The 15050-nt window shown below is 38.7% G+C and overlaps 1 protein-coding gene across 1 annotated transcript in view; it reads left to right on the forward strand.

Moving 5' to 3' along the window:
* The window catches only part of SMCHD1 (structural maintenance of chromosomes flexible hinge domain containing 1), a 147243-nt gene that overhangs the window by 59016 nt on the left and 73177 nt on the right, over nucleotides 1-15050 (forward strand). The window contains exons 18-22 of the mRNA XM_081097766.1: nucleotides 6106-6183; nucleotides 6260-6379; nucleotides 7317-7461; nucleotides 13706-13802; nucleotides 14868-14940. Of these exons, the coding sequence (XP_080953892.1) occupies nucleotides 6106-6183; nucleotides 6260-6379; nucleotides 7317-7461; nucleotides 13706-13802; nucleotides 14868-14940 (513 nt within the window). The remainder of the gene's footprint in view (nucleotides 1-6105; nucleotides 6184-6259; nucleotides 6380-7316; nucleotides 7462-13705; nucleotides 13803-14867; nucleotides 14941-15050) is intronic.

Raw genomic sequence — 15050 nt, forward strand, 5'->3', positions numbered from 1 at the left:
TTTCTGGCTGAGCAGAGCTCCCCTTGTAGGAGCGCACAGACCACCAGGAGCCAGCTCCTGCATTAAGTGTCTGCCCCTGGACATCAGTGTGCATCATAGAGACCGGTCGTTCCGCTGTTCAGTCGATTTGCATTTTAACCTTTTATTATATAAGACTAGAGGCCTGGTGCACGAAATTTGTGCATGGGTAGGGTCCCTAGGCCGGGCCGGTGATCAGGACCAATCGGGGCCTTCCAGCTGCCGGCCAGGGCCTCCCTTCATTTCGCATTGCCCTCTGGTGGTCAGCACATGTCATAGTGAGTGCTCGAACTCCCAGTCTCCCAGTCAAACTCCTGAGGGGATACTTTGCATATTTGGCTTTTATATATATAAACTAGAGGCCCGGTACACAAAAATTTGTGCACTCGGAGGGAAGGGGGGTTCCCTCAGCCCGGCCTGTGCCCTCTCGCAGTCTGGGACCCCTCGGGAGAGAATGACCTGCTGGCTTAGGCCTGCTGCGGGTGGCAGAGGGCAGGCCCAATCCCTAGGTGCAGCCCCTGGTCGGGCTCAGAGCAGGGCTGGTTGGGGAGTTGGGGCGCCTTCCCTCGTCATGCACAGAGCAGGGCAGATAGGGAGGTTGCGATGCCACCCTCAGTAACACTCAGGGTAGGGCCGATTGGGGGTTGGGGCACCGCCCCCTGTCACACTCAAGGCAGGGCCGATCAGGGGGTTGAGGCGCCGCACCCTGTCACACACAGAGCCGCAGGGCGATCAGGGAGTTGGGGAGCTCCCCCCTATCAGGCACAGAGCAGGGCTGATCAGGGGGTTGGGGCGCCTTCCCCTGTCACGAACAGAGCAGGGCGGATAGGGAGGTTGTGGCCCCACACCCTGTCACACACAGAGCCGCAGGGCAATCAGGGGGTTTGGGTGCTGCCCCCTGTCACGCTGATCCAGGTGCCGGTAGGCCTCTCAGCTCCGCTGATCCCGGTGCTGGGAGGCCTCGCGGCTTGGCTGATCCCGGTGCTGGGAGGCATATTACCCTTTTACTATATAGGATACAGGCCTGGTGCATGGGTGGGGCTGGCTGGTTTGCCCTGAAGGGTGTCCTGGATCAGGGTGGGGGTCCCCACTGGGTTGCCTGGCCAGCCTGGATGAGGGGATGATGGCTGTTTGCAGCTGGTCACACACCCTTCAGGGTAGGGGTCCCCACTGGGGTGCCTGGGCAGTCTGGGTGAGGGGCTGAGGGCTGTTTTCAGGCCAATTGAAGCTCCCAACCTCTCCTTTTTTTCTTTTCTTTTTTTATTCTGGGCCAGCTTTAGCTCTGGCTCCAGCTCTGAGGCCTCTGCTGCTGAAAGAAGGTATCTGATTTGTTTCGGTTCTATAATCGAAACAATGTATAACTCCAGCTCTGAGATCCCGGGCTCGCTGAAAGCAGGTTTCTGGGGTTTTGTTTAGCTTCTATATTTGTTACAATATTTCTTAAACTGCAAGCTCAGAGGCCAGCAAGGCAGGCGGGGAACGTTGGAGTCCTCCGTCACTGAAGCAAGCAAGCCTCATGTTAGTTTCAAGCTGCCTGGCTGCCGGCCGCCATCTTGGCTGGCAGTTAATTTGCATATCTCGCTGATTAGCCAATGGGAAGGGTAGCGGCTGTACGCCAATTACCATGTTTCTCTTTTATTAGATAGGATTTTATATATAGAGATATTCCCTATGTGTTATATTACATCCCACAACTTACTTTATAACTGGAAGTTAGTTTGTACCTCTCTTAATCCCTTTCATCTATTTTGCCCACCCTTCAGCCTTTCCCCTCTCTGGTAACCACCAAGTTTGTTTCTTATATTTATCTGTTTTTTGTTTTGTTTGTTTATTAGTTTTGTTTTTTAGATTTCACATGATTCTACAAATGAAATTATGTTGTATTTTACTTACCAAAATACCCTCCAGCTCCATCCATGTTGTCGCAAATTACATGATGTTAATTTTTTTTTTTTTTTTTGTGGCTGAGTAAGTGCCACACTGTTCAGTGTGAGTCTCTTCAGTTTTTTTCTTCCTTTTCAAGATTGTTTTGGCTCTTTCGGATCCTTGAGATTTTATATGAATTTGGAATGGGTTCTCTATTTCTGCAAAACATGTCACTTGGGTTTTGATAAGGATTATATTGAATTTGTAGATCAGTTGGGTATTATTGTCATCTCAACAATCCATGAATATGATTTTGTATCCCACAAGTTTACTGAATTTTCTAACTCTTAACTATTTTTTGTGAAATCTTTAGGGTTTTCTATATATATAAGATACTGTCATATAAACAGAGATCATTTTATGTTTTCCTTTCCAAATGCATTCTTTTATTTTTTTTCCTGATTATTCTGGCTAGAACTTTCAATAATGTGTTGAATAGAAGTAAAGCTTTCAGTCTTTCCTTAGGTATGATGTTAGCTGTGGAATTTTAATAGACCTGCAAGATTTCACACATGATCTAGCGCTGTCTCCCTCTTTAACTTCATTTCATACCATTTTCATCCTCACTTACCATACTCCTAATCATAATTGCATTCTTTTTGTTCCCATACAAATCCAGTTTTCCCACCTCTAAACCTTTCTTTGCATATGTTTCTTCTGCTTTAATCTTTGACAAGCTTTATTTTTCAGGGTTCAGATTGTCACTTTGTCAGAGAAACTTATAATAATAATGATAGATATTTTCCATTACGTTTTTCTAGTTTCACATGCCTTTCCTTAAATTTATCTTTATAACTCAAAACTCTGTTATTTATTAAATGTATCTTTGCTGTTTAGAACAAAGGTAGCAAAGTATTTGTGAAGGATTGGGTAGTAAATATTTAGGCTTTGAGGTGTCTTTAAGTTTTTTGTCAGAGCTACCTAACTGCCTTTCTGGAATAAAGCCTCCATAGGCAATATATTTTGTTGGACTGCTTGCTTTAAAGATAGAAACTCCATGAAAGCAAGGATAATGTTTATATTCTTCACTTTTTTCTAGTACCTAGTACATAGGAGATAATAAGTATTTGTTCAAAAATACATTAATTAAAAATCAGAAGGAAAGTGGGGGTGGGTAGAAAGAGATCAACCAGAAAACTTATATGCATATATGCATAACCTATGGACACGGACAATAGGGTGGTGAAGACCTGGGTGGGGGTAGGGGCTGGCTACAAGGGGTCAATTGGGAGGGGGGGGCTATGTAATACTTTCAACAGAAAGTTGCCCATCCGGTGTGGCTCAGTGGTTGAGCGTCGATCCATGAACCAAGAGGTCACCTGGTTCCCAGTCAGGGCACATGCCTGAAATCCTCAGTGGGGTGTGTGTAGGAGGCAGCCAATTGATGTTTCTCTCTTATCAATGTTTCTATCCCTCTCCCTTCTTTTCTCTCTAAAAAAAAAAATCAACAAAAACTTTTAAAATAGTTTCAAAATAATACTAATAGAATTACTACTAAAAAGGCTTTTGAATTAAATTTGACTCTTTTTGCAGCTCTGTTGTACTTAAAATAAAGTTCTCTGTACAAATTATAAAAAATTCTAACATCACTCAAAGTAATTCTGTCTTTTTAATGTGGTTATATCATCTACTTGACATACATTTCGGTTTTTCTTATCAATTGCTTTGTTTTAATGGGTTTTTAAAAAATATTTAAGTCATTAACATCATTTCAAAGTAAAAAATAATAAAGAATATTTAGAGAATTGATGTTATTTCTCTGCTCTGTTTTCTTTCTCCTTCTTTATGTAGTAATTTTATTACTTTTTGGTTTATCTTTCCTAATTTTCCTGTTATAATTCTAAGCAAAAGCAAATGTATTCATATTTCTTCCCTTTCTTTACAAAAAAGATAGCATGTTTTATTTATATAAGTATGTTTTTATTCCTTGCTTTTTTTCTCTTAACAGTAGATCTCTATATCTTAGAGATTACTCTATATAAACAGTGCTTTTCTAATATTGAAAAAAAAAATTATTTATTTATTGTTCACAGTATTACAGATGTTTCCGATTTTCCCCCCTTTACCCCTCCACTCAGCCCTTGTCCCACCCTAGCCCTTCCCACACTGTTGTCTGTGTCCATGGGCATATATGTTCTTTGGTTCATCTCTTCCTGTCCCACCACACTGCCCTGTGAGATCTGTCAGTTTGTTCCATGCATCCATGCCTCTGGACCAGCCGTGGGCAAACTACGGCCCGCGGGCCGGATCCGGCCCGTTTAAATGAATAAAACTATTGAAAAAAAAAGACCGTACCCTTTTATGTAATGATATTTACTTTCAATTTATATTAGTTCACACAAACACTCCATCCATGCTTTTGTTCCGGCCCTCCGGTCCAGTTTAAGAACCCATTGTGGCCCTTGAGTCAAAAAGTTTGCCCACCCCTGCTCTGTACCTATTTTGTTCCTTGGTTTATTTTGTTCATTAGATTCCACATATAAGTGAGATCGTGTGATATTTGTCTTTCTCTGGCTTATTTCGCTTAGCATAATAATCTCCAGTTTCATTCATGCTTTTCACAAAGTTTAAGAGATCCTTCTTTCTTTTTAGCCACATAGTATTCCATTGTGTAAATGTACCACTGCTTTTTTATCCACTCATGTACTGGTGGGCTCTTTGGCTGTCACTGCTATGAACACAGTGGTGCATATATTCTTTCTGATTGGTGTTTTGGGATTCTTAGGATATATTCCCAGAAGTGGGATCACTACAAACAGCAGTTCCATATTTAATTTTTTGAGGAAACTCCATACCTTTTCCCACAGTATCTGCAGCAGTCTGCATTTCCACCAGCAGTGTATTAGGGTTCCCTTTTCTCCACATCCTCACCAGCACTTGTTGTTTTTTATTGATGGTAGTCATTCTGGCCGGTGTGAAGTGATACCTTATTGTAGTTTTTATTTGCATCTCTCTGATGATTAGTGGTGTGGAACATTTTTTCATATGTCTATTGGCCATCTATGTGTCCTCTTTGGAAAAGTGTCTATTCAGGTCTTTTGCCCATTTTTTTACATTGGATTTTTTGTTTTCTTGGTCCTGAGTTGTGTGAGTTCTTTATATATTTTGAAAGATAACCCTTTATCAGATGTATCATTGGCAAATATGTCCTCCCATACAGTTCCATTTTCATTTTGTTAATGGTTTCTTTTGCTACGCAGAAGCCTTTTAGTTTGATGTAGTCCCATTTGTTTATTTTTTCCTTTGTTTCTCTTGCCCTAGGAGATGTATCAGCAAAAATACTGCTATGCGAGGTATCTGAGATTCTACTGCCTGTTTTCTAGTAGGAATTTTATGGTTTCACTAAATTACATTTGTCATTTATCCATTTTTAATTTATTCTTGTTTATCATGTAAGTTGGGGGACTAGTTTCACTTTGTTGCATGTATCTATCTATTCAATACCTGCAGCTTCATTTATTGAAGAGGCTGTCTTTATTCTGTTGTATGCTCTTGCCTCCTTTGTCAAATATTAATTGACCATATGGTGTGGGTCAATTTGTGGAATCTCTGTTCTGTTCCATTGATCAATATGCCTGTTCTTGTGCCAGTATCAGGCTGTTTTGATTACGGTGGCTTTGTAGTAGTATAGTTAGATATTTGGTATTGTGATCCCTCAACTTTGTTCTTCTTTCTCAAGATTGCTGTGGCTATTTGGGGTCTTTTTTCATTCCACATAAATTTTTAGAATATTCTAGATCTGTGAAATATGCTGTTGTTATTTTAATAGGGATTGCATTGAGTCTGGAGATTGCCTTGGGTAGTATGGACATTTTAATGATGTTAATTCTACCAATCCATGAACACAGTATATTCTTCCACTTGTTTATATCTTCCTCTGTCTCTTTTTTCAATGTACTCGGACTCCATTTTAAATGAGGTTTCTGTTTATTAATTTTCACAGGCATATGAGTTTTATAGAACGTTAGGAGGGGCAGCACTGAGACAGGGCTTGATTAGCTGTAGTTGAATATCTGCTTTAGATCTTTCAAAGTTTCAAAATAACTTTTAAAAATTATAGCAAAAAAAGAAATATTTGATGCTATTGTAACAGTTTATATTCATGTTCTGTATTCAGTTTCACAGGTAATAAATGCTTGTTTTTTTTTTTCTTTTATTAAGCTTCAAGTGGAAATAAAGAAATCATTTCACATATTAGTCAACATGGAGGAAAATGGCCTTACTGGTTTAAAAAAATGGGTGAGTTATTCTGAATGTTAAAAATTGTATCAATGTTATGTTGACTTGATTTATCATTTCTTTTTTATTTTTCCAGAAAATATTCAAAAATTGGGGAATTATACATTAAAATTACAAGTTGTATTGAATGAAAGTAATGCAGACACTTATGCTGGAAGACCACTACCATGTAAAGCAATTAAATTTTCTGTTAAAGGTAAGCAAAATATTAATTCATATTTATATGCTAAAGGTGGTATTTTAAATTAAGGAGGAATAAATAGATAATTTAGTAAAAGATGTTCGACCAATTGCTCTCTCCGTGAACGGGCCTAAGCCGTCAGTCGGACATCTCCCGAGGGTTCCCGGACTGCGAGAGGGTGCAGGCCAGGCTGAGGGACCCCCCCCAACTGCACAAATTTTGTGCACAGGGCCTCTAGTTTCTCATAATTTACCAGGGATGTCTGAAACTATTAGACTAAATACCATACTTTGAGAAAAGCTGGTTTAGAGAAGGTTTTATATATTGTGGATTTTAATTCTGTGTTGCAAATACTTTCTCATGTAGGACTTCTCTTTTAGCTTTGTTTATTGTATATAATAAGATTATTAATTATGTGTTTAATAATGTTTGCCTTAGTTTTTTCTATAATATGGTTATAAGCATATTCTTTACTATATTCTAACTAGAGGCCCAGTGCATGACATTTGTGCACTGGGGAGAGGGCCCTCAGCCCAGCCTGTGCCTTCTCACGGTCCGGGACCCCTTGATGGATGCTCCCGCCACTGCCGCTGCACTCACCAGCCATGCCCCTGTGGAGCGCACTGACCACCATGGGGCAGCTCCTGCATTGTGCGTCTGCCCCCTGGTGGTCAGTGCGCATCATAGCGACTGGTTGTTCCACTATGTGGTCGATTTGCATATTAGGTTTTTATTATATAGGATAATCTCTACTTTTAGAATTTTACTTTTATGTATGGTATGAGATAGGGATCTAACTTTATTATTTTCTGAAGTAGATTTTGCACAGATTTTAAATACCATCTTTATTGTAGTTTAATTTCCAATGTATAAAGGCATCTGTTTCTGGCCTCCAATGAATTTTCTGACCAATGAATTTGCTTTATATTTTTACTTTTTCTTTTTTTTTAAGAGGGCAAGCCAGAAAAATTTTCATTTGGTCTTCTGGATCCTCCTTTTCGTGTTGGAGTTCCATTCAATATCCCTCTGGAGTTTCAGGATGAATTTGGTCATGCTAGTCAACTAATAAATGATATTCAGCCAGTTCTTGAAGCAAGGTAATTTGAAGTATCAACTTGTATTTGACACTTTATATTTGCTAAGCATTTACACTCTCTCCTTCCTTTTTTGGCTTAAATATTTTGTATGTGCTTACTTTCAGTATTATCATTAAAATGTTTAGTGGCTTTTATGATATTTGAGAGATGTATTTAGCCTCAAGCTATCCCCTGTGACTTCAGGGTCATGTATAAATTGACTTGCTAAAATTTCTTTTAAAAATATATTTTAATGGTTTTTTACAGAGAAGAAGGGAGAGGGATAGAGAGTTAGAAACATCCATGAGAGAGAAACATGGATCAGCTGCCTCCTGCACACCCCCTACTGGGGTTGTGCCCGCAACCAAGGTACATGCCCTTGACCGGAATCAAACATGGGACTCTTCAGTCCACAGGCCAACACTCTAGCCACTGAGCCAAACTGGTCAGGGCTAAAAATTTTTTTTATTGAATTTACTGTTAAATTCTTTAGGTAAGACTGATAGTTCTGTTTTTTTACTCCATTTCTTTTGGCAAGTATGATATGATGTCTTCTGGTAATTAATTGTTAGTTATAACATGTCTATTTTGTTGTTATTTGCTTAGCCTTAGCAGTTATGGACATTTAAACTGAGAAATACTGCCTACTAGGTTTTTAACCTGCTAATGCAGTTTATTTTTGTTTTAAAATCTATAGCAATAAAGTATATATTTTTCATGTAAATTTGAGTTCTTTCTTAAAATTTGATTTTACTGAATCATCTTTTAGAGTGATGGACTGGCTTATATTAATAAATAGCTCTTAAAAACTTAATAATGTGCCCAACTGGCATGGCTCAGTGGTTGAGCATCGACCTATGAACCAAAAGGTCATGGTTCAATTCTCAGTCAGGGCACATGCCTGGGTTGTGGGCTCCAACCCTAGTGTGGGGCATGCAGGAGGCAGCCGAAAAATGATTCTCTCTCATCTGTCTCTCTCCCTTCCTCTCTGAAATCAATAAAAATATATATATATTTTAAAAACCTTAACAATATGTTCAGTGATGTAATTGAGGAGGTTCATTATTTTCCATCACTTCTTTCTGTGGTGCCTAGGAAGAAATTCTTGATTACTTTAAAGAGCATGAATGCTAAGATTTTATTTTTGTTTTTACATTCGCTGCAAAATTTGTCTTTTTGGGGCAACTTGTTATATATGCTTTCTTTTATTATCTATATGTATTTTTTCCCCTTATGGTATAAATGTTTACTCTTTCAGTCATCTGAACATGTACTGTATTCCAGACATTTGCTAACTGGAATTATAGAAGTAAATAGGGACATTGTATTTGTCTTCTAGAAGCTCAAAGATTAATGAAGTGTAGATTGTTTAGTGTCTAGATTTATACCATGGTTAGGTTCCTGAAAAGAAATACGTACATATAAAAAATATTTTAACTGAATTTTACAGATTTATGTTCCCTTAATTTGTAAAAACTGATTCTTGTCTTTTGACATATCACATTCATTTGAATATTAAACAGTAAAGGAAGAATTATATACAGTTGACCCTTGACCAATGCAGGGATTAGGGTCATCGATCATGCACAATTAAAAATTCACATTTAACTTTTGACTACCCAAAAACTTAACTAATAGTCACCTGTTAAGAGAAAGCCTCACCAATAACATGTTAATTATCACATATTTTGTATGTCATATGTATTATATACTCTATTCCAATAAAGTAAGCTAGAGAAAATAAAATGTTACTAAGAAAATCATAAGGATAAAATTACATTTATAGTATTTATTCTTAATATTGCATAAAGCCCAGATTGTTGAGGCGTAGGTGTAATAAACACGTTTGTTTAAAAATAAAACACTAAAGCCCTGGCCAGGTAGCTCACTCAGTTGGTTAGAGTGGCATCCTGATAGGCCAAGGTTAGGGATGTGATCCCTGGTCAAGGAAATATTCCTGAATTGTGAGTCTGTGAAGTGGCTTATCTTGTTTAGAATTTAATCTTTAATGGGCCTCCTGTTTTTATAAGAATCCCTTGTCCCCCTCCTGTTGCTGAAGTACATCCTTCCTGTTTCTTAAGAAAGGGTACATATGAGATAAAAGTATTGCTCTGAAAATATCTTTTTTTCTACCCTGATACTTGATTGAATTGAATAATGGAAACTGTTTCTGTCAAAATTATGTAAAAACTAGAGGCCCGGGGCACAAAAATTTGTGCACTCGGGGGGGGACAGGAGGGAGGGGGTCCCTCAGCCCGGCCTGTGCCCTCTCGCAGTCTGGGACCCCTCGGGAGATAATAACCTGCTGGCTTAGGCCTACTCCCAAGTGGCAGAGGGCAGGCCCAATCCTTAGGTGCAGCCCCTAGTTGGGCTCAGAGCAGGGCCGATTGGGGAGTTGGTGCGCCGCCCCCTGTCATGCACAGGGCAGGGCGGATCGTGAGGTTGCGATGCCACCCTCAGTCACGCTCAGGGTAGGGCCAGTTGGGGTGTTGGGGCACCGCCCCCTGTCACACTCAAGGCAGGGTCGATAGGGAAGTTACGGCACCACCCCCTGTCACGCACAGAGCAGGGCCGATTAGGGGGTTGGGCCGCTGCCCACTGTCATGTACAGAGCAGGGCCCATCAGGGGGGTTGGGGCTCTGTACCTTGTCACGCACAGAGCAGGGCTGATCAGGGGGTTGAGGAGCTCCCCCCTGTCACTCACAGAGTAGGGCCGATGGGGAGGTTATGGCTCTACCCCGTCACAGAGCAGGGCCTGTGGGGGGTGGGGGAGGGTTGGGGCACCGCACCCTGTCACAGAGCAGGGCCGATCAGGGGGTAGGGGCGCCTTCCCCTGTCACACACACAGTAGGGCGGATAGGGAGGTTGTGACCCTACCCCCTGTCACAAACAGAGCTGCAGGGCGATCAGGGGGTTTGGTTGCTGCCCCCTATAATGCTGATCCTGGTGCTGGGAGGCATATTACCCTTTTACTATATAGGATAGAGGCCTGGTGCACGGGTGGGGGCCAGCTGGTTTGCCCTGAAGGGTGTTCTAGATCAGGGTGGGGGTCCCCACTGGGGTGCCTGGCCAGCCTGGGTGAGGGGATGATGGCTGTTTGCAGCTGGTCACACACCCTTCAGAGTGGGGGTCCCCACTGGGGTGCCTGGCCAGTCTGGGTGAGGGGCTGAGGTCTGTTTTCAGGCTGGTGGGTGACTGAAGCTCCCAACCGCTCCTGTTTTTCTTTTATTCTGGGCCAGCTTTAGCTCTGAGGCTCCAGCTCTTAGGCCTCCGCTGCTGAAAGCAGGTTCCTGGCCTTTGTTTACCTTCTGTATTTGAAATAATGTTGCGATCCTGCTGGCTGAAGCCCGCGACTAAAGCAGGTTTCTGGGGTTTTGTTTAGCTTCTATATTTGTAACATAGTTGCTTAGATTTGCAGCTCAGAGGCCGGCAGCGGCAGGCGGGGAACATTGGAGTCCTCCGTCACTGAAGCAAGCAAGCCTCATGTTAGCTTCCAGCTGCCTGGCTGCCGGCTACCATCTTGGCTGGCAGTTAATTTGCATATCGCCCTGATTAGGCAGTGGGAAGGGTAGCAGTCGTACACTAATTACCATGTTTCTCTTTTATTAGATAGGATTCCTCCATTTCTGCCTTTGAGCTTTCACTGTTGCTAATAAATTTAAATTTGGTTAGGTTTCCTTTTTATGTTTCCTGTGTATTCTCTCTGGGCACTTATAGGATCTACTTTTTATTCTTAACTGGACAAAATTCTATAGTGATACATGTCTCTTTAGGTCTCTTCATTATCTGAAGTACTTCATTCTCTACTTTCCATCATCACTGTTTTCTCTTACTGGGATTCTTATTTATTTGATATTGAGCCTTCCAGACTGGTTCTCTGATTTTCCTAATTTTTCTATTTTTTTAAATTTCTGACAGATTTTTCTCAACTTTATAACTTTTCCATTGAATTTTTTCTTTCTGCTATACTTTTTTTAAATATATATTTTATTGATTTTTTACAGAGAGGAAGGGAGAGGGATAGAGAGTTAGAAACATCGATGAGAGAGAAACTTCGATCAGCTGCCTCCTACACACTCCCTACTGGGGATGTGCCCCCAACCAAGGTACATGCTCTTGACTGGAATCGAACCTGGGACCCTTGAGTCCGCAGGCCAACACTCTATCCACTGAGCCAAACCGGTTAGGGCTCTGCTATACTTTTAATTTCTGAGAGTTCTTCCTGGTTTTCTGAATGTTCTTTTGTAGATCTTCTTTTTGTTTTATGAATATGAAACTTTTTTTCAGTGACAAATTACAGTTTTTAAGAATACTTTACATAGATAATCTCTGTTGTTTCCAACTTTGTTGCTCATGTTGATTTTTTATCTCATTACTCAGATATCTGGTAATTATTGGTCATCTTCTTATAATTGAGTGGGGAACTAAAGTGCAGATGGAGTGTGGGAGATGCTGATGATTATGAACTCCACTACAGAATTATCTGCCTGTAACACTTTCTTGGAGAGAAATACTGTTGTCAGTATTTTTTTAAGTCTTTTCTTTTTTCTTGGGCCTGGCTGTTTTCTCAAAGAAAAGTCTTTAGTCTCTTGCTTTGAGAGGAATAGTTTAGCACTCCAGGTTCATAACCTGTCCAGTTACAAGGCTGGGATAAGAATGGGGATGGGAAGGTCTCAGCGTCTATATGCATTTATTCAGGATTACCCTTCTATTCTTTTTATTATTTTACTCTGTCCTTCAATTTATGTGCTTTCCCCTGGTTCAGAGACTCTGCTTTAGCCTTTTTCAAACAATAATCTTTTAGTCATCTGACAGAGGCAGAGAGGGGAGGTCTGGGGATGTTGATTTCCCTATCTATCTATCTATCTATCTATCTATCTATCTATCTATCTATCTATCTAATCTATCATTATTTTGCCTTTCTCTTTTTAAACCACTTTTAGAGGTAACTAGTACCACCAATTCCTGAATGATACCTGGGCATTCTGTGGTATGGATTGGTTTCTGACCTTTGCCATTGCTGTTTTAGGGTTCAAGTTATTTTTAGACTACTAGGTCACTTGCTACTGTGTTCTAGTAAGTTTTGTTGTCCTTATCTCTTCTTCCATTCCTCCCTTTTTAAATCTTTGTCTTTAACAGTAAATTAAAGAAATCTCTTTGTTGGCATATTCCTAAGGTTTTATGAGATAGTGCAAATATATGTGTGCCTTTAATGTGTCATCTTCCCAAAGAAGTTTATCTCATGTGCTACTGTGTGTCTTTTTTCAAGCAAAGCATGTTGTTTAATTTTTGCAATTTATTCAGAAAGACTTGTAAATATTTAAATTCCATTCTTCAGAAAAAATCGGCTTTTTCTTCATCATGTTGTACTTTTTCTTTATTTTTTCACCTTACCCCTTGACAGTAAAATGTTTACACTCTAAGGATCTACACATGTCCAAAGGTGATTTAGAAATCAAATTGCCCATGGTAGTAGATTAGGGATCTCAGTATATATTTTAACAATATTACATCTTTATAAGACTATACTTGATTTTTTTTTTTTTTACTTTATTTAAATTTGCCATTCAGTTATAGGTGCCAAAAATTCTCTGAAATTCCATTGGGTAAAAAGTTTTTTTGTTTTTTTTTAAATATGTTTTTATTGATTTTTTTTTTTTTTTTTTTTTTTTTATAGAGAGAGAGGAAGGGAGAGGCATAGACAGATGGAAACAACCATGAGAGAGAAACATCAATGTCTGCCTCCTGCATGCCTACTACTGGGGATTGAGCCCACAACCCAGGCATGTGACCTGACTGGGAATTGAACTGGGACCTCTTGGTTCATTAGTTGATGCTCAACCACTGAAACACAACTGTCTGGGCAAGGGTGAAAGATTTGAAAGAATCTATGCAAAAGCTGAAGAAATGCTTAACCCTGGCCTATTTGTATTATTTTTTCTTCTTAGACGTATATCCATAGTCTAGCATTTGCTTATTTTCCTACCTTGTATCTTTACTAATTCATTATATGAAATTTTACAGTATGTCTCTCATTTGCAGTGTTTGGCTTATTGGTATCATTTATCAATACTTGTTAGATCATTTTTCTATGGAAAAAAATTCATAGGAATTTGCTTTTTTGTTCAGTTATTCCTTTTTAAAAAATACTATTTTATTTAAAAAATGAATTAAACTTGTGAATGGCATATGAGAAAACAGAACACATGGGCAGCTTATTTGTAGATAATAGGGGGGAAGTTACATAATAATTTGTTTTTTCCAGTGGTTTATCTTTACAATATGAAGAAATAACCAAGGGACCGAATTGTATAATTCGAGGTGTTACAGCTAAGGGCTCTGTAAATTCTTGTCAAGGCAAGGTAAGCATTGATATAAATGTTGCAGTTGTAAAAATGAAATTGTAAATTTAAAATTGAATAACTTATTTTGTAACAACATGATAGTAATGTTGGCTTCTTAGGAATTAATCAGGATCATGTCACTTACTTACCATGTATATCTCTAAGAAAAATCTGTATGTTTGCTACTGTTACTTTTGTTAAACATTGATTAATTCAATTTTTCAACTGTCTTCATCATCTTTATTTCAGTCTTTTCACATTCAAGGTCATTTTTCAGTACAGTTATTCAATACTGTATTGTTTCTCTTTTTTAAAATTTTCAATTACAGTTTCCTTTCAATATTACTTTGTATTGGTTTTAGGTATACTGCATAGTGGTTAGACAATCATATACTTTACAAAGTGATTCCCCCAGTATTTCCATTATTCCTTTTTCTCTCCCTTTTTCCATCAACTTTTGAATTCTTAGAACAGAAACAAATATATGAGAAACTTTAGCTCACTTCTGTAAACATAATGGGTTTGGTATTTGGATAAAGAAAAGTGTGTTTATAGAAGAGTTAGAAGATAGAATACAGAGTTCACATACTCTTCATCTAGCTTTCTCTATTAATATCTTACGTAACCATTCTATATTTAGCCACACTAAGAAATGAACATTGATGCAATACTATTGACAACACAATGGACTATTATTTACATTTTTCCAGTTTTTTTTCACTAGTATTATTTTCTATTCCAGGATCTAATCCAGAAAACTCTGTTGAATTTGTAGATTTTTGTTTTTTCCACTTGACTATTGTCCTACATTTTTGTATATGTCAAACCTGAATTTGGTCATTACTCAGAGGTTATACCTTATAAATCTAAAATTATAGTCTGTAAAGAAGCAGTATGACAATTCTTTTACCTGTATCTTCTATATATACATAAGTATATAATTACATATAATTTTAATATAAAATTGCCAAGTAGACATCTATAATGGTGTGAAAATAAAAAGCAAAAATAAATCAGAATTGAGGTGATAAAATACTTAAGTATTTATGTAAGACTTGGATTTGTTTAAATTTTTTTCAACAGAATTTTAATCTGAAGGTTATTCTTCCGGGTTTTAAAGAAGACTCACAGATTTTGAAAATTAGATTACTACCAGGTAATATTATTTTAAGAAATATCCCTAAGTTTACCTTTTAAATAATATTCTTATGATAATGTGTAATAATATCTTTTGGTGTGATAATTATATAAGTCTTGAAAAGACAT

Source organism: Myotis nattereri (assembly GCF_964212035.1).
Source record: "Myotis nattereri genome assembly, chromosome: 8".
Classification (NCBI taxonomy): domain Eukaryota; kingdom Metazoa; phylum Chordata; class Mammalia; order Chiroptera; family Vespertilionidae; genus Myotis; species Myotis nattereri.